Here is a 22,639-nt window from a genome sequence, read left to right on the forward strand (position 1 = left end):
GCGGTCGTCGTCCATGGCAAAAATCGAGAACCGTAATCGGCTACCGAAATTCTGAGCTTCGAATGGTGGGGGAGTACGTGTTCTATCGTGAGGTCGTTTTCCAGGGGGAGGGAAATTTCCCTTTTTGGAAAGTCAATATTTGTCAGGGTGCTGGGGATGTGTTGGAAGTCAGGGGGGTCTCAAGCATCAAGTGCGCATGAGCAAGCTGAGTCCTTGGGTGTGCTCTGGGAGTCACGCTCTGCTGAGAAAATCAAGTCTTGAAATTCAACACCAAGTGCACAACTGGTTTCATGGGTATGTGTGTGTGCACAATTTTAAGTGTGATGGTGTGCCTCTCTGCCTAAGTACACACATAGGGTTGATGATGGTTGCTGCTCGCGACCGGCAGTTTTATTGCATTCGTTATACAGTCAAGTCTTTTTTTTTTTCTCTGTTTTTATATAAAATCAACATTTGAACGACGAGCCCGTGTACGGGCCTGCGAGATGGCGGCGACCATGTCACGACTACAACGACCCGCGCAGTACGATCTGGCGAGTTGTTTGGTGAACACATGCGTTTAATTTCGATGCCGTTCTTCGCGTCCTCGGGTGGGTCGTCATCGTCGTCGGTCGGATTTTGAAAAACGTTCTCAGGAGCAGCCCGTTGAAGGAAAACCTACTCCGCGAGAGTGAAACAGGGCGACTGAGTGAGAGAGAGTGTGAGCGAGAACGAGCGACCCCGATGGGTGGAAAGCAGACGAAAACGACGAGGAAAATTATACCTTTTACAGTGCTTCTTTGAGCGCGGGTCCCGAGCAGTCGTCGTCGGGTTGACCGAGGAGAGTTCGTCGTCGTTTTTTTTTCTTCTGTTGTTCAGAGCGCGCGCGAAGAAGACGACGTTCAATAAAATTTTATATACTCCATCGTAATCGTTTATCACACTCGGTGAGTGAAGGCAGTGAAAAACGGAAGCAGCGAGAAAAATCGAGCCAGCATCGATCGTCAGCCAGCGAGATCTCGGCACAAATCGGCCACGGCACTTTTTCAGTTGTTTACACTTTTTTCCGCTTATAATTTCCGCCTTTTATAGTTTTTTTTTCTCACTTATATTGTTGCGCGCCAATCGATGTCTAATAATGGGAAAACAAATGTTTAAAATCATAACGATCTATTAAAATATTTACAACACCGACAGAGTGAGCTTGTGGTGGCAGAAAAAAAGCTGAAAAAACGAACAGGTGATGAGAGAGGATAAAACAGTTAAATACGCGTAAATTTAACACATCGCAATAATCATAAACGATAAATTCATAATAAAAAAAAAAAAAACAAACACTGTTCGAGCACGCGTGCTCATTTGAAAACAGTGAAAACGATAAAGATTCAAGTGATATCGCGGCTAACAACTAGCCAAACGCGCGCTTGTGTGACAAATTGGAAACTAGTGATTGATAAAACTAAAACATGACTAGTGTTGCGTGACCGTGGTGAGGCAGTCGAGTTGAACCTGCTGCTGTCCGAGAGAAGCTTCCGAGTTGTGAGCCGAAAATCGAAACCAAACAAGTTATGATTATTAAAAAAGGTAAATATTTTTGGTTGCCTGTGTAAATCAATTTCGGGTTGCAATCGTTGACACCTTCAACCTCAAACAAAAAAAAATGCTAATTAGAAGAAACAATATCGATGAGCATTAGCGCGATGCAGAGCAGTAAGTATTCTCTTTTTCTCGACCCTTTTTGAGTTTGCCTTTACATCAGTTTCACCGTTTATGGTCGTTTGAACCAAAACAAACGACGGGAAATGGGTTAGCTTCTCGGGGAAGTTTTTTTTCTTCTGTTGGTTGGCCCATTTCGGGGTTTACCTTTATTTACATATTCGTCCTTGTCGTGGAGGAAACTAGGTTAGTTTTTTGTTAACATTTTTTTTTAAATTTTATGCATTCGGACATTGAAGGTTAGGACATTAAAATTTATAGGCAAAAAACCTAATGTTACCCTTTTTGGAGGTCATATTTAGCCCAAGGGTGTTTGGTTTGGCAGCCGTTTTTTAACATTACATATGGATTTGAATTTAACATTAAATAATGGTTTGGCATTTTTTATATGGTATACAAAAACTTGTATGATTAACTTGTGTGTGTGGGATAACTAGCCGCCTTCCTAGATAAGTTATATAAAGTTCCAACATTTTTAGAGCTTTGGATGTTAAGGTCGATGCAAATATTTTTCAAAGTTTCTGTCCCTCAGCTCTGACCGGGGTCAAAAGGGGGCAAAAACACAGAAATTGAAATAACAAGCCATGATTTAAACATTTGAATGAAAAATTTGTTTTAAAGTGCATTTTACACTAGTTCAGTTGTTTTGCAGTCATTAGTTTTCAAAAAGAAAAAAAATTAGGAAAACAAAAATTTTAGCGAAAAAAAACATTTACTGTATATCGAAAATTTTCAAAAATTCAAAAGATAAACGCAGGGGAATGCATTTTAAATTGATTCACCTGATTACACTTGACTTTCTATTAAAGTTTGTGAGTTCTTGAAAAAAAAATGTTTTGCCCCCTGATTTTTCGGGCCAATTCTGAAGGTGGGGGAAATAAAAAATTTTAAAAATATTTGTACCAGCCTAATTGGAAGGTAAAAATAGTTATTTGATTTTACATAATTTTTGATTTTTTTTTTTTGCAACGGCCTAAAGAGTATTTAAAGGACTTGCTGATTTTTTTTACTTTGATAATTCGTAAATTGAATGAGAATTGTTCAAAAAACGGCTTTGTTTACAACTGGAGCTTTGGACCTTTTGAAAACCACCCCGTTGTTTCAATATTTGTAAAATGTATATTTTCCCTGTTCACATTTAAAAATTAGTTCTTTCTCATAATTTCAATTGTTTTTTAATTCCAATTGTTTGGGGAAATCTAAATTTAAATGAAATTCCAAGCTGTTATTGTTTTACATGCCGATTTTTACTGCAGTGCAATTGAAATTATTATTTATGAATTATTTAAACTATGTAATGTCTTTAAAAAAAGTTCATCAACCAGTTTTGAATATTTTACATTGGAAAATAGTTTTACAATGCGATCCCTTTTTTAGGAAATCAATTTATTTGATTCATAAATTCTTTGAAAATTGCGTGGACTTACTGATCTTGACCTTTGTATAACTTTGTAGTTGAAAAATCGGTTATGTTTAGATCACTAAACATGTCAAAATGTACAAATTTTACCAAAAATCGGTTGTAAGTAAACAAAAACGAACTGTATTGATACCGAAGTTGAGAGTTAATGAACTTTAACCGAATTCGATAAAAAAACAACGTCGGTTTTATCAACAGGCCAGACTCGATTCTTCGGATAAAAAATAGAAAAAAGGAAAAAAAAATAAATTCGGGTAATCGAATTTGTGGATAATTGAACTACAAAAATAATTTTGATGTTGTCTTATTTTTGATTGTCGACTTTTAGTAATGTTCAAATCCAAGATGTCGGCCAAAATGACAGCGATGAAATATTGAAAAAAATATATAATTTAAATGGCAATCAACTATTCCAATTTTGACTAATATGGGGTCGCAAAACTCGAATTTGATGTTTTTTTTTTCATAAAATTATTTTTATTAGGTCCATTTCGGTACTGGGACCTTATTAGGACCGAGTCGGCTTTTGTAATTACATTTGGCTTAATAATTACAGAGAATCTTGTGTGTAAATGTTAGTGGGAGTGGCGCCGATTACCCGCGGCTCGAATTTGATGTTAAAAGTAAGAAAAAATTTTATAATAATAAGAAAATGCTTGAAAAAAAATCCAATGGTAATTTTCGTCTGTTTCAGTTCCGTGGTACCCCATTCGGAATTTGTTAAAAGGGGCAATAAGGGCCACATTTGTTTACAAATTTACTAAAAAACGTTAGCAACCGAAACATTTTGAAGAGTTTGATAAAAACATTATTAAATAAAATTTGCATTGGCTCAATTGAATGGAGACGCATGGTAACTGTGCATTAGGGTGACAATAAAAAAAATCGACATCAGAGATACTCTCTGACTCGATTTCTAATGCAAAAATAAGTATCTGTGCCAATTTTGAGCCAAATCGGTTAAGGCTAAGGGGTCGCTTTTCATCGTTGAAGTTTATATGGGGAAAATCACGAAAATGTATGGGGAAAAACATCGTTTCAGTAATTTTCTGCTAGGTGGCGCAGGTCTTGCCCAAAATTGTCCAAGTGTGAGATTATTGTAGGAAATTTAATTCCCTACAACTTTGTCGAAGGGTGCAAAACGATCCGAGTTTCTTATATACTTCCTATATACCCCTTGTATACTTTCAAGTATATGAGCCGACTTCTTTTCATCGCATTGCTAATAACTCATCAGGATCAACTCGGATCGTCTTGCACCCTTCTACAAAGTTGTAGGTAATTAAATTTCCTACAAGAATCTCACACTTGGACAATTTTGGGCGAGACCTGCGCCACCTGCTGCAAAAATCCTGAAGCGATGTTTTTCCCCATACATTTTTGCGATTTTCCCCATATAAACTTCAACGATGAAAAGCGACCTATTAGCCTTAACCGATTTGGCTCAAAATTGGCACAGTTACTTGTTTTTGCCTAAAGAATCGATCCAGGGGGTATCTCTGGCGATTTTCCGAAATTTTCAATTTTTTTGTCACCCTACTGTGCATTGATTTCTCGGTAAAGTGATACGCAATTTGCAAATAAATCTCTAACTTGTTAGAAAAAAATGGTTTTGGAACAAGCATTGATTTTGTTTACCAATTTTCTACTAGAAGGAACAGATTGAAGCCTAACGAATGGTTTTCCTTTTCTCTGTTTCAACGCTTTGTGAATTTTCCCATGTTTGACCCTTTATAACAAAAGATTTAATTGTTTGAAGGTAGGTACTAACTTTTGATTACCTGATTTAAAATGTGTATTTTTTTAATTCAAAATAAAAACCAGCCTAAATTGAATTGATGAATTTCTTAAAGTAAGTGCCCATCTCAATAAAAAAAACCTATCAATCGCTTTTGAGCAATTTTTAGAACCATACCGACAACTTTTATTTCATTAGAAACAAGGTCAAACCAAAACAAGGCTGTTCTCTTTTCGAATACCTTAACAAATGTTTGCCCAGTTTTACTTAAAAAAATGTTTATTTTTTACACAAATGCCCTCGCCTTTTTTTAACCCATCGTAATACAGGATGCTAACGACTTGTAAAAAGGCATCCGAAAAAAAAAATCAGAGCAATCCGTTCAAGGTCCAATAAAGTCCCGAACCATACGGCGGGCGGCGGCGGCAGCGGTGATGACCTTCGATGCTTTGGTCTAAATTGCCCTTTCGTTGTTGCGTCAGAGGAGGTCTCATCTTTTCTACGCTGCTGCTGTCGCCAAACGGACCCAGAACTTCAGACATCCCGAAAGGCTGCAGGAATCGGGATCATTCACGGTGCAAGGCCAAAACAGGGGAAATAAGTAGAGCAAACATTCCGGGCAACGGAGCTCGGAGCCGGTTGAGCAATGTGCTGCGTGTGTGCGGCATTTGGAGTGTAAACAGTGCGTTCTAGTTAATTTCGTTTGTTGACGGTTCACGCGCGAGCGCTCAACTCTGCTATCGAGCTATTGTTTGTTTGGTTGAAAGGCACAAAAGTCTTCTTTTGAGAGTCTTGTTGCCGCGCCTTTTGCGTCAAGGTGCTAAAACGGGTCGCCGCCTGTTCCGACACCAAGTCGTGTTCGGGCTGTGCTGAAGTTGTGGGTGGTGTCTGTCTCTCCGGGGTTGTGACATTTTCGAGGTCGTAAAAGCCGTTTTTTTTTCGCGAAGCAATCGAAGTGTGGTGCGCGCATCATAATTTGCTTGATATATGACGACGAGGACGTCGCGGGTTGAATCTCCAACCCATATGAAAGGAAAGCTCTTCGCGTTCTGCATCCCGGCGCGTTGGTCATGCACCGTGTGCACGACGTCGCAAACCGGCCAGAGTGGCGTATAAAATATGGATTGCAATTAACATCGCATACCGAAGGATGGTCGTAAATAACGTGAAAATTTTTTATGTCATCGTAAATATGCATTAGCGAGGAGCGGGTTCAAGTTTTGGCCGGGCTCGTTGGAGCGACTTTTGGGACACTCCGGTCCGGGGTCCGTCGGTTTGCGGAAAACTTTGTCAATTACAGCGAACCTGAGCGCGCGAGGGTGGACCTTCAGTGTGCTCACAGTACCTGAATGAATTTATGACGTGTTTGTGTTATTTTCATCGCTCGAGACTAAACGAATTTCCAACTACCGGGCTTGAGCGGCTACAGTGGTCACGTTCAATTAGGGCCGTCGTAAAAAAATCTCATTTCGCCCTCCCCCGAGTTCGGGACTCCACGTCCAAGTCGTGCCTCGTCGTCGCTCAACCGTACATTAACACTAACGAGAAGTGAAAGATTCAGTGGCAAGTAACGGGCCAGCGTCGTGACGATTGCCTCCATTCAGCTGAAGTTCAGTTTTTCTACCGCACCATGATGTATGAGCGAACAGACTGTACCCCGTAAGGAGAGAAGGTAGTCAATAAAACTACGCTTGATTTGTGTAGTTAACATGCATGAAGGCTGGGCCCTGTGACCCACCAACAACCAAATGACGGAAATGACGAGATCCCAGCCAGCGACGACCTTATGCTCTGGATAAATATTTATCGAACAATTTGTGAAGATTCTAGCCCAACTGTGAACCAAACGGCGCGATCTTGCTTTCATTCATCTCACCTCAAATGTTGGAGGAGGCCGGCGACGGCCGGCGGGGGTGGCCTGGGCCAGGGCTCTCGTTTTACGATTATTGCCTAGTAAATATTTATTCAAATATTTATGAAGATGGACGTGTGTACGATTGTGTTGGCGTTCGTTCGAAATGCCGCGTCGGCCGGCCGGCTTGAGATGATTGACGGATCGGCGGCGACGGAGGTGGTGGCGGAAAAATCGTTTCGAGAACGGAAGGAAAATAATGAAATTGTATGGGGAAAAGTAACTGTGTTGTTGTTGTTTCGTGAATGCAATCCGCGTTGGGTGCGCTGTGTTTGTTTGGCTTCATTAGGTCGTAATGAGGCTAAACGGTTGATTTGCATCACTAAAGGGCATAATCAGTGAGGGTGTGCTTGGTACATACACGGGTTTATGTATCGGATTGCTTTTTTTTAAAGGGTTTTATTCAGATTCTAAATGGGATACAGTTTTATTTGCTATTTTGACTTTTTATATGCAGATTCAAATTGGATTATTTCTAAGTGATTTTTTTTGTTGTATATTGTTTATTTATAGGTCGATCTAAAATTTCTCTCTAGAAGTAATCAAACATAATTTTAATTATATTGTGATTGTTCAAAAATCCAGTAGGTTCATTCGATGTTTGACTGCATCTTCAAAAATAGGCTAGAACGCTTTTGTAGCAAGCTAAATAATAAAAAATGATACAAATATTTCCCTAATTAAATTTTAAATTAATGGTTGATTTACAGTACTGGTCAAAAGTGTTTGGATTTTTGCAGCTGATGGAATCTGGAATGTTAACTTTCAAATGCTTTTTTTAAACTTAGTTATACATTAGCGTTTAAAAAGAATCGTTTCCCTAAAAAACAAACACAAATTTTACTTGTTCGAATGAACTTTATATTTAGGTTTCTCGTGAGATTATATCAAAAGAAATGGCAACGATTTGAATTTTTAAAAGAGCGGAGTCGTTTCAGTTTTTTGTTCAAAATTTCGGCTTATTTTTTATGTTTTTTGTTGGACCTTCACAAATTTTATACATGGTTTTATCGCTGTGGGTGTAGCAGCCTTTTATGATGAATAAGGTGTTACGATTTTTTTTATTTGGTAAATGTGTTTCTAAGGCTTTTTTCATGACTGTTACATATGAGTAATTCTCTGAGATCTCGGTCTTTCGATTTTTTTTTGTATTTTTTAATCAAGCTAAAACTTTTTTGGTGCCTTCGGTATGCCCAAAGAAGCCCTTTTGCATTAGTTTGTCCTTATAATTTTCCATACAAATTTGGGCTGGTACAAATATGTTTAAAAGTTTTTGTCACCCCCCCCCCCCCCCTTCAAAATTGGCCCGAAAAATCAGGGGGCAAAAAAAATATTTTTACAATAAACTTCAAAATTTAAATGAAAATTCAAGTGCAACCAGCTGAAATCAAATTAAAATACATTCTTCTGCGTTTAAAATCATTTTTAGCATGTTTGGGTTTATTAAAAAATCTTAAGATTTTTTAAAAATTTTCGATGCAAAACCTTTTTTTTCGATACAATTTTTGTTTTTGTCAGATCTTAGATTTTTTGAAAACTAATGATTGCAAAACAACTGAACTAGTGTAAAATGCATTTTAAAACACTTTTTTCATTTAAATGTGAAGACTATGGCTTGTTATTTAAATTTTTATATTTTTTTATTTTTTTGCCCCCCCCCCCCCTTGACCTCGGCCAGGGCCGAGGGACAAAATATTTTTTTAATATTTGCATCGGCCTTGTCAGCTGTCCATACAAAAATGATAAACGAAAATTCAAAAATCTGTATCTTCTGAAGAAATTTTTGGATCGATTTGTTATCTTCGGCAAAGTTGTAGGTATAGAAATGGACTACACTGAAAAAATAATACACGGTAAAAAAATGGTGATTTTTAATTTCACTTGATTTGCAAAAAAAACAATTTTTATTTTTTTTTCATTTTATGGTATGTTTTAGGGGTCATCAAATGCTAACTTTTCAGAAATTTCCAGGTTGTTCAAAAAATCTTTAACCGAGTTATGAATTTTTGAATCAATACTGATTTTTTAAAAAAATCGACATATTGGTCGCAAAAAGTTTTCAACCTCATTTTTCGATGTAAAATCAAGTTTGCAATCAAAAAGTACTCTAGTGAAATTTTGATAAAGTGCACCGTTTTCAAGTTATAGCCATTTTTAGGTAACTTTCTTGAAAATAGTCGCAGTTATTATTTTTTTAATTAGTGTCCATGAATTTTTTTTTTGAAAAGTTGAGGATATTCTCTATTGTTTGCTTTTTTGAACTTTGTTGATACGACCCTTAGTTGCTGAGATATTGCCATGCAAAGATTTAAAAACAGGTAAATTGATGTTTTCTAAGTCTCAACAAAAAAAAACATTTTCTGATGTCGATATCTCAGCAACTAATGGTCCGATTTTCAATGTTAAAATATGAAACATTCGTGAAATTTTCTGATCGTTTCGAAAAATATATTTTCAAAATTTTAAAATTAAGACTAACTTTTCAAAAGGGTCAAATATTCAAAGTTTTCCTAAAAACAATTGTTGGTTTAACATTGTCTGTTTTTAAAGACAGTCTAGTGAAAACCAAACTGATTTTGTAAATAAATATTAGTAATATCTTATGAATTTGTAATTTGTTTAGTTAGTTGTTTTTTTAGAAATAATTAAATCTTTTGAGATAATGATCACAGTTATAAAAAAATATTTTATCCATATAGGTAAGTATAAATTATCTGACGAGAAATCTACCACTCTTAACTGTCCATTCCTCTCAAAAAGTGAGAGTGTCGCCATTAATGTTCTCAATCATCGTAAAAATTGGCCGTTAAAATTTACATGCATTCCACGTCCCAGACTGGATTAATTGTTCGATGCTGCAAAATGCTTAAAAGACACTCAAATAAAAAAGCTCGAGAGTTCTGAACGTGTCTGGAAAAGGCAAATCGAATCAACGTCTGCGTGTTCTTCAAAATGTCGCCGGCCGGCGGGAGTAAAGACTCATCAAGATGGGAGCATGGGAGGACCATAAATTACCGCACATGTCTGCAGTATCTTTCGAGATTGATTTATATATTCTGGCCATTTTAGCTTGATTACCTCCCGATCTGTTTGGGGTGGAATGCGTCCCGCTAGGGAGGGGATAAAATGAGGGGGATAATTTCTTGAGCAGTTCAAATCAATTTGTAAATTCTAAATAGCAGCACCGGGTTTTGCGTTCGTGCTTTGCTGAGGCTAGAGGGGGATGGTTTGATTTGCTCGGTTCATTCATAAATTGATTATATGAGGCTATTAAACGAAATTATTGCTACTTTGGTCTAGTAGAGGACGTCGTTTAGGTGCAAGTGTTATGGCCCATCTTTCGAGACGTGTGTATGTGTGTGTGAGTGCTGGAGAACTGGTGACCATTACTTTATTCAGGTTTCCGTCGAGATTCGTCGTTTGATGGACACATCATAATCACTCGCCACCAGCGCCAGCGCACTTAAGTGAGAGTTTAATGGATTTTTAATTTAATTTGCCACACGCAATTGTCGGGTTGAACAAATCTTTACTGCGTCCGGAGCAGTTAAAAAGAACTGACCGACCACACACCTACTCTCGTATGAGGGAGTAAATGTGGATTTAGCGAAACTTTAAAATAAGTAGCGCTGTAAAATGGCCCCAAGATTGCGAGAATGGGTTTATAGCAATTTTTTATTGGAGCGGTTATGACTTTCGTAATTGCTAGCTTGCATTTTTTTTTCAACCGCCCTTAATTCAGCCCGAGCAAACCTTATCAATCTCGCTCGTTCATCTTTTGCATTCTAAAATGCGGAAAAAAATGAGCTATTTTCAGCAATCTAGTTTTTAATGGCTGCCATGTGGCCAATTCCGCCGAACAAGCGAAAAAGAAAAGTGGTTTCCATTAGTTTGATTAGCATTTTTCATGGCGGCGCTAAGGGTCGTTAAATTTCCCCCTCTCGCGATCCAAGAGTTCTAGAAAGCCCATTCGTCCAACCCTCGCTAACAAAAAAAAGAGAGGAGAAAGAAGAGAGAGAAAGGACGCTCGGCGTCTGCGCGCGATGGTGAAAGTCCATTATCACCGACGGCCGACGTCGACGTCGTCGTCGTCGCAGCAACCATTTGCTGCGAGTTTGGCGCCCCGTTGCGCATGTGTTGGTGGCCGTACGAACGCTGGTATTGGTGAATGCATGATGGCCGAAATGGTTTTGTTGAGCACCTTTTTTTTGGGGTGTGGCATAGCAGCCGGCAGCGTTGCCAGGAGAATGAAGGAACGCGAGAGAGAAGGTGGGAGAGAAATCGGATTTTTGGAGAGAGAGAGAGAGAGAGAATATGCTTGGCTGGTTGCTTGCGTTACGGTCGACGGAGAACGGAAGTGAAGCGAAACGGAGCATAACGGAAGGGGGAAGAGTGAAAACCGACCAACGAGGGTGGAATCGATAATTGTGGGTGCAATTTGGAATGTTTTTATGGCCGCTTGTTTGCAAAGCGTTTTCGATTCGTTTGAGCGGATCGCACTTTTAAAGGCTAACAAATTGTGATAACAAGCTTCGTGCGGAGCCAATTATAGTGGAATAAATTTTGCTTGGATTTATTGCTAACGTAGCAATTTTTCACAACGATGCTTTGCCACCCCTTTTTGACAATATAACTTTTCGACAAGTTTCTCCTTGATTAAAATCAATATTTTGAGGTTATTTTTTGTAAGAAAAAGCATTCCAGAGATTTTTGACAGCTGTCGGTTGTTTCAGTCGATATGAATTTACTGATTTCAATGGAGAGTAACGGCATGCCTTTCCATTGAGCACCTGATGTTGGCAGTTCAGCACATTGACGTCCCATTACAGCTTAAAAAGCCGAAGCGTTTGAAATGAAATCATGTAGCAAAATGGCTTTATTGTGTTCAGTTAGCAAGCAATAAAATAATAATTTGCATAAACATATGTGATTTTTCCAATTTCAGTCCTGACTCGATTATCCGAAGTCCTGGCGCTCCGCGTTTTTTTGGTTTCTCTTCGTTTCGAATTTTTCATCGTGACGTTTTACGGTTCGCGATTTTTAGACTTTCCGGCGGGACAGTTCCGTGAGAAGTTCTTTCGGTAGTGTAGTAGTGGTTTTGAGTGGTACAAGAATTAAGACGGATTTTTGCAGGTTTTCATGTGATTTGGGTGTTGTGAAGAAGTGACACTTTGATGACAAATCTCGGTCACCGAACGGAGTTTTTTGAAGCCATTTGTTAAATTTTGGTCAGAAATTTCTGCAGATACAGGAGGTGGCCTTCAAGAGAAAAATGGGTGGATTTTCCAAGTTTTTATTGTTGTAAAGTTGTGAAAATTTGCTGAGGAAAATGTTGAAGGAGTTGAGTAGTGAGTGAAGGGGGCGGGAGTAGGCAACGTTTGCTGAGATTGGCGGCTCGATTTCTGAGCGGCTCAAAATGCAGGCGGCTCGAGAAGTCGCCGGATTCGTGACGAAATAGTGAATGTAATCGCTGCCGGTCTGACGGATGATGCTGCTTTATGGGTGAGAAACTTCCAATTGGAAATATGGAGCAGCCGTGACTGACTGGTTACGGTGTTCGCTTTGTAAGCGAATGATCCTGGGTTCGATTCCCATCTGTTCCAAACGAGAAAGATCAGGAAATATGAATTTTTGAAACTCTAAACATGAACGAAACATCAAAGTCGCTCGAACCGGGGTTCGATCCCCCGTCCTTTGGATTGGTAGAATTAGGAATACTACTACTACAAACTGTATACATGCTGGGTCTTTGTCCATTTGACAAGGACTCGGAAGTTCTAAATAACGTTTGAATCCGATTGATGCAAACGTTCTTTAGGGCGGGGCTTGTCGATTCAAGCTGAAGTACCTCGCGCACGGCTAGCCTGCGTAGAAATGGGTCACCGAAGCTCGGCAGAGCTAACACCTGCCAAATGCCTATGCGAGTTATTTGCATGTATAGGATTTAAAATCTAAAATACATGGAAACAACTCAATTTGTAAGAAGCGACCGCGTGGTCCCGTTTGGTTGGTTGCACACATACGCACACACACACAGACTCGATTAACCGAAGTCCTCCGGAAAAAAATCATTTCGGATAATCGGAACATGAAAACATTTTTTTTTCGTTGTCTTGTTTTGGATCGTTGAGTGGTATTGACATTTTAATTCCAAGATGGTGGACACATAGCCAGCCACTCAAATTTGCAAGCGCAGAACTCGAATTTGATGGTTAAAATAAGAAAAAATAAAACATTTTTCTTGTCTGAGATTCGATTCTTCTAAGTCCTTCAGATACTTCGTAATATCGAAACTTCGGATAATCGAGTCTAGACTGTAGTTCCATTTGTATCAACAATATTTTTGTTAGCTATACGAGATCGTGTGTGCTTCTAATAAGAAGTAAATGCAAGAAATTAGGGTTTTCAAAATATTATGTGTCGTTTTTTATATAACAAATTTAATGTATATTTGAATTGGTTTTTTTAGTTTTATTAAAAAGATTGTAAGCTGATTTTTAATTGATGATTTGGTGAGGAGCAATCAAATACATTTCTTCGGAATAATTGCAAAATGTTAAGTTAATTTTCCTTTTTCATTTATAAAAAATGCATTTTTATTTGAACATTCGCCAGTTATAATAACGTCAATGCATTCTAAACAAATAGTTCCGTGATGTTTGACAGCTGTCATTTGTCTATTTAAATGCGTTAATTTTTATCTGGTTCCATTCGAATTCGCGAATCTGCTCTGTTTTCAAATTGTACTGAAGAGATTTAACACTTGTAGCACCAACGGGGTCAAAACTTACGCGAAGCACCAAGGGGGTCAAAAAAGTTGGAAATGCAACTTCATCCGGCTGTATCTCGGCGAAAACTCAACCGATTTGGATTATTCTTATTGCATTCGATCCGGAAGAATGTCAAGAATCACCTCCAACAAGGTAGATCCAAAACAGATGCGTCTACCTTAAGTTATAATAAAAAAGGCATTTCCAACTTTTTTTCCGATGGTTGTATGAGCCGGTGAAAATGCATTTCCAACTTTTTTGACCCCGTTGGGGCTACAAGTGTTAAAGAAATAGTTTGATTCCAATAAGAAAAATGCTAAGAACTGTTAACATTCTTGGTCGGGATCTTGGATGTTTTTTTCCGGAACTGCAAGAAGTGTGCTGAGCAGATAATTCCAAAAAGGATTGCTACAATAAAATAAAGGTTTTGCTTGAAGTCACGAATTATCTTATTTTAAGGAAATAGTTTTAGCGCAGCGTAATTTAATACCATGATTCATACATAATTATTGTTGTCTCCGTATTTTACATACAATTTTGAATCGACTTGGAATCTATTGAAATATTCAAAGACGAGTAAAGTATTTTCTAAATTTAAGCAGACGAAATATCGAATATTACCAGTATGTTTCATAGCCTTTCTTCTCAAATTTTTTGAAGAATAAATAATAACGTTAAATTTAAAAAAAAATATATAGAGTTATATCCTGTTGATTGATTCACTTATTTCATAACGACTCATAATCACTCTGCCCCATATTCGCCATTTTCAAACGTTTTTCAACATTCTACCTAGACCTGCACGAAAAACGATACACCCAGCTCCATCTAGTTTTTCAGTCCGAGCTCGAATGCGATCTAAAACGCTTCGGCAACACGCGAGCGAGCTTTCCTTCCCACTCATTCGGAGCTTCCGTCCCGTTCAAGTCCGGATAGAAATGGGGTGAGGAGGAAGGAAAAGAGGCGAAAACACGCTCTGGTTCACACTCATTACTAACAGATGGCGCCTCGCCGACGGCGCTGTAAGCTTTCGGAAGCTTTCGGATAATAGAGTTGGCTTTGGGGTGGGTATTTTATGGGCCACTACTGAGCGCATCGCCATTAAATTATCGATTTACAACGTGATTAATAGTGTTTTTCTCGGGTGGACAAATTTTTGGCAATCAAACAGTCGTCGTTGGAGATAGAGCGCAGGCCAATCGACATTACGACCCGTAAAAACGACGAGTTAAAAATCAATAAAGCTTTGACTATAAACATTAAAAGAAAACAACCGCGGTGGCAAGGTGTAAATTGCCACTTTTGTCGAGCTGGTGCTGTAAAACATACTGGCGAGCACGTTGGACTGCAGATCAATCACGTCTAAATGGGCGAAAAAATAAAATAAAAATACGATCGTTCATTATGCTCCTTTTGGTCGTCGTCGTCGTCGGGTGACACATAATATCGATTTTATGACCTTTGGCACTCTTTTTTTTCGCCGCAACGGCCAGCAGTCTCCGGAATACGACGACCGGGAAATCCGAGGAAGCGAAATGAATTGCATTTATTAGTGTTTACAAAAAAGTAATAAAATGGCGGCCGCCGCGCCACAACAACTGTTTTGGGGGAGGGAGGTCGTCGTTTGCTGCTGCTGAATGAAGCCATTAGACGGTAGCATAATTCAATAAACAACTCTTCACTCTTGACTCACTTTTTATAATTTGTTAACAATTATCTCCGACCGTTAATGTGACGTTTGGAGAGGGGGTGTGAGTGTTGTCTGTTTCTTCTCCCTCGGTGGAGTCTGGGGGCTCTATAAACGACGAGGAGACCGTATGAGAGACAACAATGAAATTTTTATGGTTACGAGCTTTGGTCTTCTTGTGAGTGAGTAAAATCGCGAGCCAAAACCAGAGTTAAAAGAATGAGCGTATGGCCAGGCCCGGGCGACATGCCCATAAAAGCTCATAATTTTTATTGTTTTACAAAATGTTTTTGCTCGGGCAGAAAAGAAAAGAGAGTCAACGTCGGAAGATTTTCCACCGGGCTGTTGTCCGGTTCTCATAGCTTTTCCCGCCGGGTTATGCTGGTTGTTGACTTCCTTCTTTTTTTCGGGTGGTGTTTTAGATAGCAGTGGCAGTGACTTTGAGTGTGCGTGGTTACGTGGTGTTAGATCGCATAAAGTCATATAAAAAAGCGTCAGCCAAACAAACCATAAACTTTTTGAAACCCTCGTAAAAGAGCCGTTTACGAGGGGTCGCCGATAGGTGGCGGCGGTGACGAAGAGACCGGGAGCGTGTGTGTGATTATCAATTTTTGTTTGATTCAATTTTATTACAGCATGAATGGTTGTAAAAATTATGGGAAATTATCATAAAGTACTACCGTGAAGGGAGGACGATAATTAAGCGCTAATTAAGTGGTAATTTATTTACATGGGCTTGACAATTGGCACTTTTCTGCTACAATGTAGAGCATCCAGTTTTGAGTTGATGCCAATCATTGCCGAGTATATCTTGGATCAATTAATGCTATAAAAATACAAAAAAAGGAGAAAAAATAAAACCCGACGATCTAATCAACAGCTATTTTGTTTATCAATTTGAATACATTTCCGTGGGCTTCGTGTCCATTAGAACTTTGACTTGACTCTTCGAATCGCCAGAAGCAACAACGGCATCAGTATCGAAAATATTAAAGAAGATATCATTTGACATTTTAACTAGGCGGCCGTAAATCACCGTTTATTATTGCTGCTGCTGCTGCTGCCCATCTGGAAGTCTCGCTCTGGGCAGTCGCGATGGCTGCCGATTATTAGATGATGGCCGCCGCCGCGACCGCGGCTTGGCATCAAAAGAAGATGTCGTCGCCACGAAAGACTCACCGCGGTGGCAAAACAGGACTGACCACGAGAAAAAATGTGGAGAAACGTGGACAAAATTAAGTTTTCAATTAATATGGAAGTCAATTATAAGGTCGTAAAAGGTATTATTCGCCTTTCATCTGTTGATTAGCGATTTGCATGTTTTGTGCATAAAATGAAGGTTTGCTGGTGGAATTCTATGAGACAGTCCGTGGTTGGGTCTGGAAGGATGCTTTATGCAAATTGGTGGTTCAATCAGGGTGCAGTGTGGGCCGCCGCCGCTCTGGAATGATTTCAGATCGTAAAACCTAAGTGGTTGCACTTGAACTGGATTGATTGGATTTTATGATGATTGTTGCGTTGCGATGCACTTAGTAACGCTCAAACATGGTTTAATGTAGGTAATTTTGATCAAATTAAAAGAGTTCTTGAACTAAATTTTTTGCCGACTAATTCAAGATATTTGTATTTTGAAACAAAACATATAATTTCCTAACTTTGACCAGCAACTGTTAATACGGTGGTCAAGAAATCCTTTTTCCCTGGAAAGATTAAATTCATTGAATTTTATAACCTATTTGTTATTATTCTGAAAGGAGTTTTCAGCAGAAATCTGTAATTTATCGTCAGATGGCAGCTGTCATCATGGATAAAACACTTCCAGATCACTTTAGAACATTTTTGGGGTAATATTTAAAATTATAGAGCCACAATAAAGCTATGCAAAGTGGACCTTAGATATTCGAGTCTGGACTGCATTAAAAAATTATATCTGTTCTATTTTCTATGATATTTACAAGTTATGATGCTTCCTTGATCAGCACTTCAAATTTGAGTTTCATTCTTAATTTGTCATCGTTTTGGTCCCGATTACCCGTGCCTGAGTATTATTTTATTCTCCAAAGGGCTTGGCAAATTGAAGTCATGGAAACTAGTCAAAAAGATTCCAAAAGATTTTAAAAATATTTTGAAAATTGAAGGTGCAAAACTATCTAAATACCTACATAAACAAACCATCCACTTTAACGACCCACGGGTCTTTTGTGGTCACTATGGAAAGATTCTGCTCGAACCTAGCAGTCCAAAGGCTTGAATGGGCACCCAAACCTCGTTTTATTCCAAGGTCCGTCCACCCCAGGATTCGAACCGACGACCTTTGGATTCTCAAACAATATTTAAGCAGTATTTAGACAAAATAATCAGCTTAAATATTGTTTATCAATTGAACCGAAGAAACTTAATATTTATCACCAAATTCCAATACTTTTCGATGCGTGACAGCTGCCGCAAGTCCTGCCCCGAAAAAATGGAAATTCATTTAGATAATGGAATCATCAAGCGACCAGTTTGCCCACTTCATTATCGCAAGAGGTCCTTCTCTCTATCTCTTGCGCGCGAGAGAGCTTTCTGCAGGTGCATAAATTAAACAAAACCAAGAAGTGAGCAAAGTGAAACGAAGGTCAACATTTTTTTTATCTAGATTTTTTTCTTCTTCTTTTCTGAGCTCAACTCAAACTCCAGCAGGAACCAGCTTATCGGGGGAAATTTTCGACTTGTTTTTTTTTGTTTTTTTTTTTTCTTCGAGAGCCACGTTTCACATTCGCTTGCCGGGTTTCGAGATAAATTTAAATGTAAATGAACAATCGAGCGAGCGGTGAGCTGCGAGTTGCCTGGCGAGCTTTTTTTTCCCCCTCGAGCCAAGTTTTTTTTTCAACCTTCTCTTCTGTTCCAACCGGAGACCCGGGGAGTGGTATTGTGAACCGCTTTTCTTCCCTCGTTTTAGTTTTTTTCTTGTTTTATGTTTTATCTATATTCTTGCCTCTTGACTCTGGTTTTCTTTCTCTTTTTCTTCCTCTTCTAGACTGTAGAGACAACGAGGAGGAAAAATTAAATATGAAAAGAAGTAAGAAAATTACATATGTGTTTCAGATACTTTTTTATTTTTTTCAGTTTTTTTCTGCGCCGTCTTCTGTTATCTTCTCGTTCCATTTATACCCTCCCATTTTTTTCGTTCGGTCGGTTTCAATTTTCTACAGTGTCTCCCTCGTCGACGTGTGTATGTTAGTCACACAAAGCTTGAATTAGTTTTTCTACCTTCCCTTGGGCAACTTTTCGAGCGGCGAGAGGTTGTTTCCCATCGACTCTGAAGCAAGTCAAGTGAATCCCCCGTCGGTTTTTCTCGTGTGTTGTTTCTTTTAATGGGAATTTATGTGGCAGTTTTGAATAAAATGTTTAATTTAGATCTTTCTCTTTTTTTAATATTTTACACCGTGCCAGCCGGGCTGTGGCCTTCGACCGGGGTTGGGATCGGTTCCTGGAAGCGAGGTTATCGATTAACTTGTTGAAATTTGTTATATAATTTAATTTGCTTCTAGTCGGCTTCGGGGGTTTTGTTTTTCTTTTTGGGATCGATTCGAGATGGTTTAATTGTTTGAATATGATAGAGATATTTCGTTTTGACAAACTTCATTGAGATGTCATTCAAGTAGTTCAGACATTTAAACAAATAAAAATGTTTTAAAAACACCAGATAAAATTTCAACCAATCCGTTCACTTCAAAATACGGAAATTTTCGTTTTTCAATTTTTGATAATTTCTAAAAAAGCGTTTGTTTAAATCATCTAGCCGTCAAAGGAAATATCCACGTAATTTTTTATTTTTCAAAGCAAAATAATAATAATAAGACAGGCCGAATTTTCTTCGAAGTTTGTATACATATTGCATGCAATTTCTGAATGAAAAAGCACGGGAAAAATCATCAAAATTATTGAAAAGGCCCAGCAGTAAAATAACAATATTTCAAATACTTCTAAGCATCAAAAGATACAACATTTTACGCAAATATAAATCAAATCAAATTCAAATTGATTTTAAAAACCTGAATTATGATAAATAGTCTTTTTTCGTATCATCCTCGAGAAACTAAATAGTCTGTTTATTATCACAAGTTCACAGGTTTTGAGACTTCGTAATTTTATGTGTATTATAGTTCTATAATTACGACGCCTTCCTTGTTCTTCTGCTTCACAAGTAGAAGGTTCAGGGATCAAATCCCGGTCGGTACCATTGAAATTTGGAATCAGGAATTGGAACTTTGAATATGAACAAAAACGAAACAGAATCAGGTGGGATTCGAACTCACACCTTTGGATTGATGGTCTGGGACTCTAACCAGTCGGCCATCTGAAGGTTATAAAACATGTTGTATTCTTCTCATATTAAGGGGTTACATACATGTAGAAAATCTCAAAATTTTATATTACAGAATATATGATAAATCCACTCAAAAGATGATTATTAATAACTCCTGAAAGTTTCATGAAGATATTTCATGATTAAACTGAGTAAGAGACGATTTAAGCTTAAAATTTTGCCATGCGCAAAGCGGACTGTCAATCTTTGTTGGCGTTTTTATCTAAACCCCGAGTTGATTTACGGGTGCCACGATATCTCGAGATGGGATGGACCAAATTGGCTGAAATTTTTGGTGAATACTCTCAAGATGTATCCCATGTGCATGACGCAGCCCAATTTTTAAAATTTGCTTTTTAAAAAAATACAAAAATCAAAAACTAACGTTTTTTGATATGAAAAACACAAAATTATTTTTATTTTTTATTTTTTTTATCTTTTTTTTATTTAAACTTTTTGAAAATCGGGCTTCGTCATGCACACGGAATCGGTTTAACGAGTCTTCACCAAAATTTTGAGCCGATTTGGTCAAGACAGTGTTGAGATATCGTGGCACCCGTTTTTTGAAACTGCTAATTTGAAATTGCTATATCTCGGCAACGATGCAACCAAATATCTTCAAATTTGTTTTGAAAGTAGGTGAAAATGTATATTTTAATGCCATGAAAAAAAGAATTAAAAAAAAAGTTGAAGTGTGTGCTCTTACTAACCTCTGACTTTTTTGCCGATATACATGTATGTAACCCCTTAAATATGCTCTGATCCCTGATTTGCCTGAAGGGATTGGGAGTCTTAAGATAGATCAAGGATCCGTCTGGTGCTTGCTTCTATGTTAAGGCGGGGCCGGGCAATGCCCAACGACCTTGGAATTGGGCCGCTAGGATCTCTGCCATACTGAAATGGGTCGTTGGAAGCAGCGCGAGGGCTATCACCACCTTATACCTGGGACTGAGATAAGTTGTATCAGAATTCGGCATATACAAAATCTGATACAAATTATACTTTCCCATAATTTCGCTACCGGTTAGCGGGTATTGGATTGGATCACACATACACATAATGACGACGCCTTCCTTGTTTTAACCATACGCTTGGACGTCAACGCGTAGAAATTCGTTTTTTTGAAAATTCATTTTTACAACTTCATCGAGAACGGCCTACTTTTCTTTAATAAAATAACAGAATCGAAAAGTGATACTTTTCTATACAAATCATTGCAAAACTTGATTTTTTCATCACTCATCCTATTTATGCAACTTTGTGATCCTCGTTGCGTAAATATACAACTCGTGCTGACAAAATATTCATGTTTCATAAACTACTATTTTGAAAAGTTAATCCAGTTGTGGTTGAGCAATACACCAAATTGCATTTCTCGATTTTTTCAGCACTCGGCGTATTTATCCAACTCAGCAGAACTCAACTCGCTCTGGAAAAATCTCATTTTGTGGAAGCCATGCATTACAAATTGTAGGTTTCGTTATAAATTTGTTAATAGTAGTTTATGCAACAAGTTGCAAAAAGAGGATTTTTTCAGCACGAGTCGTACATTTATCCAACGAGGTTCACCGAGTTGGATAAATACGAAGAGTGCTGAAAAAATCAAGTTTTGCAATGAGTTCCATACAACATTTTTTGCAATTCCGAAAAACACCCATTGAGTGAAATTTTATGTCAAATTTTCATGTATTTTGTCGATGAATCGTTTGAATCAAAAAAATGTTGAAAAGTGTTACTTTTCGAAACAAGTGCTGAAAAGTTTAACTTTTCAGCACCCATTTCAGTGCTGAAAAGTAGAACTTTTCAGCATTTATTTTGAAAAGTGTTGCTATTCGATTCTGTTATTTTTGGTACAGAAAAGTAGGCTATTTCGTCGTTCAAGAATGACAGGAAAAGTAAGTAGTTTCACGACGGAATTGCAAAAAAATGTATTAAACAACTTTCTTGGGATTGAAAAAAGTTATTTTAATGTTGTTTTGTCAAAGCCAAACAAACCTTCTAAAATGGCAACAAACTGAGCATGAAAAATCGATATTCGTTCGGCAAATGGCACCGACGAAAGATGCTGCCTGTGCCAACCTTGATCCATTTTCAGCTAGAAACAAAGCCTCAACACAAAACACAGCCGAAGATGTCGGAAACTTTCCCGGTATAGGTTTCCCATAAATTATGTAGAAAAGCACTCCCCGAAACATTGTCTTGTGCCTGTGTTGTTCCATTCGCCGACGCCGACGCCGCCGTCCCAAATTGGTTTGTTTCCCAGTTTATCTTTCCTTTTCCTCCAGCGCTCTGTAACACGAGAAGAGAATAGATTAATTTTCAAAATTGGTCCACTTATTCTTGGCAGGCTGAATTTCCCACCCTTCTCGAACAAGAAAAAAAGGCATCTCTCCATTTTCGAACGTGAATCACCTCATCCGTGAAGGAAGAAGACGCAGCCTCAAGGCGGCTTCAAGAAGGTACAAAAACTGAAGCGCAGGATTTAAATTTCGCCGGGAGGTTTTCGACGCGGAACGAATCGTTCCGGGAAAGTGGAAATCCCCTGCGGATGCTGGCTTTTCCTTTTTTTTCGGCGGATGTTGTTTATGCCGTTCGTCAGCACTTTTCTTCTGCTCACAGGATATCGAGATTTTCGGAGCGGAAAAAGGGAGATCCTAGAGGCTGTGCCAGCATTTGTTTGTAATTTCATGGCGCGATGATTTTTATCAGTGAGGAAACGAGATTATCGTTTCCTTTTGCGCGTTGGAAGCCATTTTGGAACTCTGACGTGGATGCTCCGCAAGATGTTCACGAGGAGGAAAAGTTTCGGAAAGTTTTCCACCCTCGTTCAAAGCGCACGAAAACTGAATCGAGAGGGGGAGATCTAAGATTGGCTTCAATTTCCTTCTGCGCTTATGTAAATTCTTGATTAATTAAGATTGCTCGGTAGAGTGCACATCTCTTGGGCAAACCCAACGGCGGGGACGGCGAGGAGGTCGCTGGGAACGAGGCACCGTCGACATGACGACGACGATGACGAAGGTCGTAAAAATAATGGAAAATTGTACTTACACGCCCCGGGGCTTT

At 38.5% G+C, this 22,639-nt stretch overlaps 1 protein-coding gene across 4 annotated transcripts in view; it reads left to right on the top strand.

Moving 5' to 3' along the window:
* Positions 1-22,639, top strand: part of LOC120417077 (homeobox protein abdominal-B) — a 113,798-nt gene that overhangs the window by 53,010 nt on the left and 38,149 nt on the right. The window contains exon 1 of one of the 4 annotated variants that reach the window (XM_039579045.2): positions 1,362-1,563. The exons of 1 other annotated variant lie outside the window; for it this stretch is intronic. In XM_039579045.2, coding sequence (XP_039434979.1) covers positions 1,548-1,563 — 16 coding nt within the window. In that variant the 5' untranslated portion in view covers positions 1,362-1,547. Of the gene's footprint in view, positions 1-1,361; positions 1,564-18,245; positions 18,284-22,639 lie in introns of those variants that run through there. 2 more of the 4 variants (XM_039579047.2, XM_052706426.1) reach the window with 2 other exon arrangements.

The sequence above is a fragment of the Culex pipiens genome, chromosome 1 (assembly GCF_016801865.2).
Source record: "Culex pipiens pallens isolate TS chromosome 1, TS_CPP_V2, whole genome shotgun sequence".
In the NCBI taxonomy this organism is placed as follows: domain Eukaryota; kingdom Metazoa; phylum Arthropoda; class Insecta; order Diptera; family Culicidae; genus Culex; species Culex pipiens.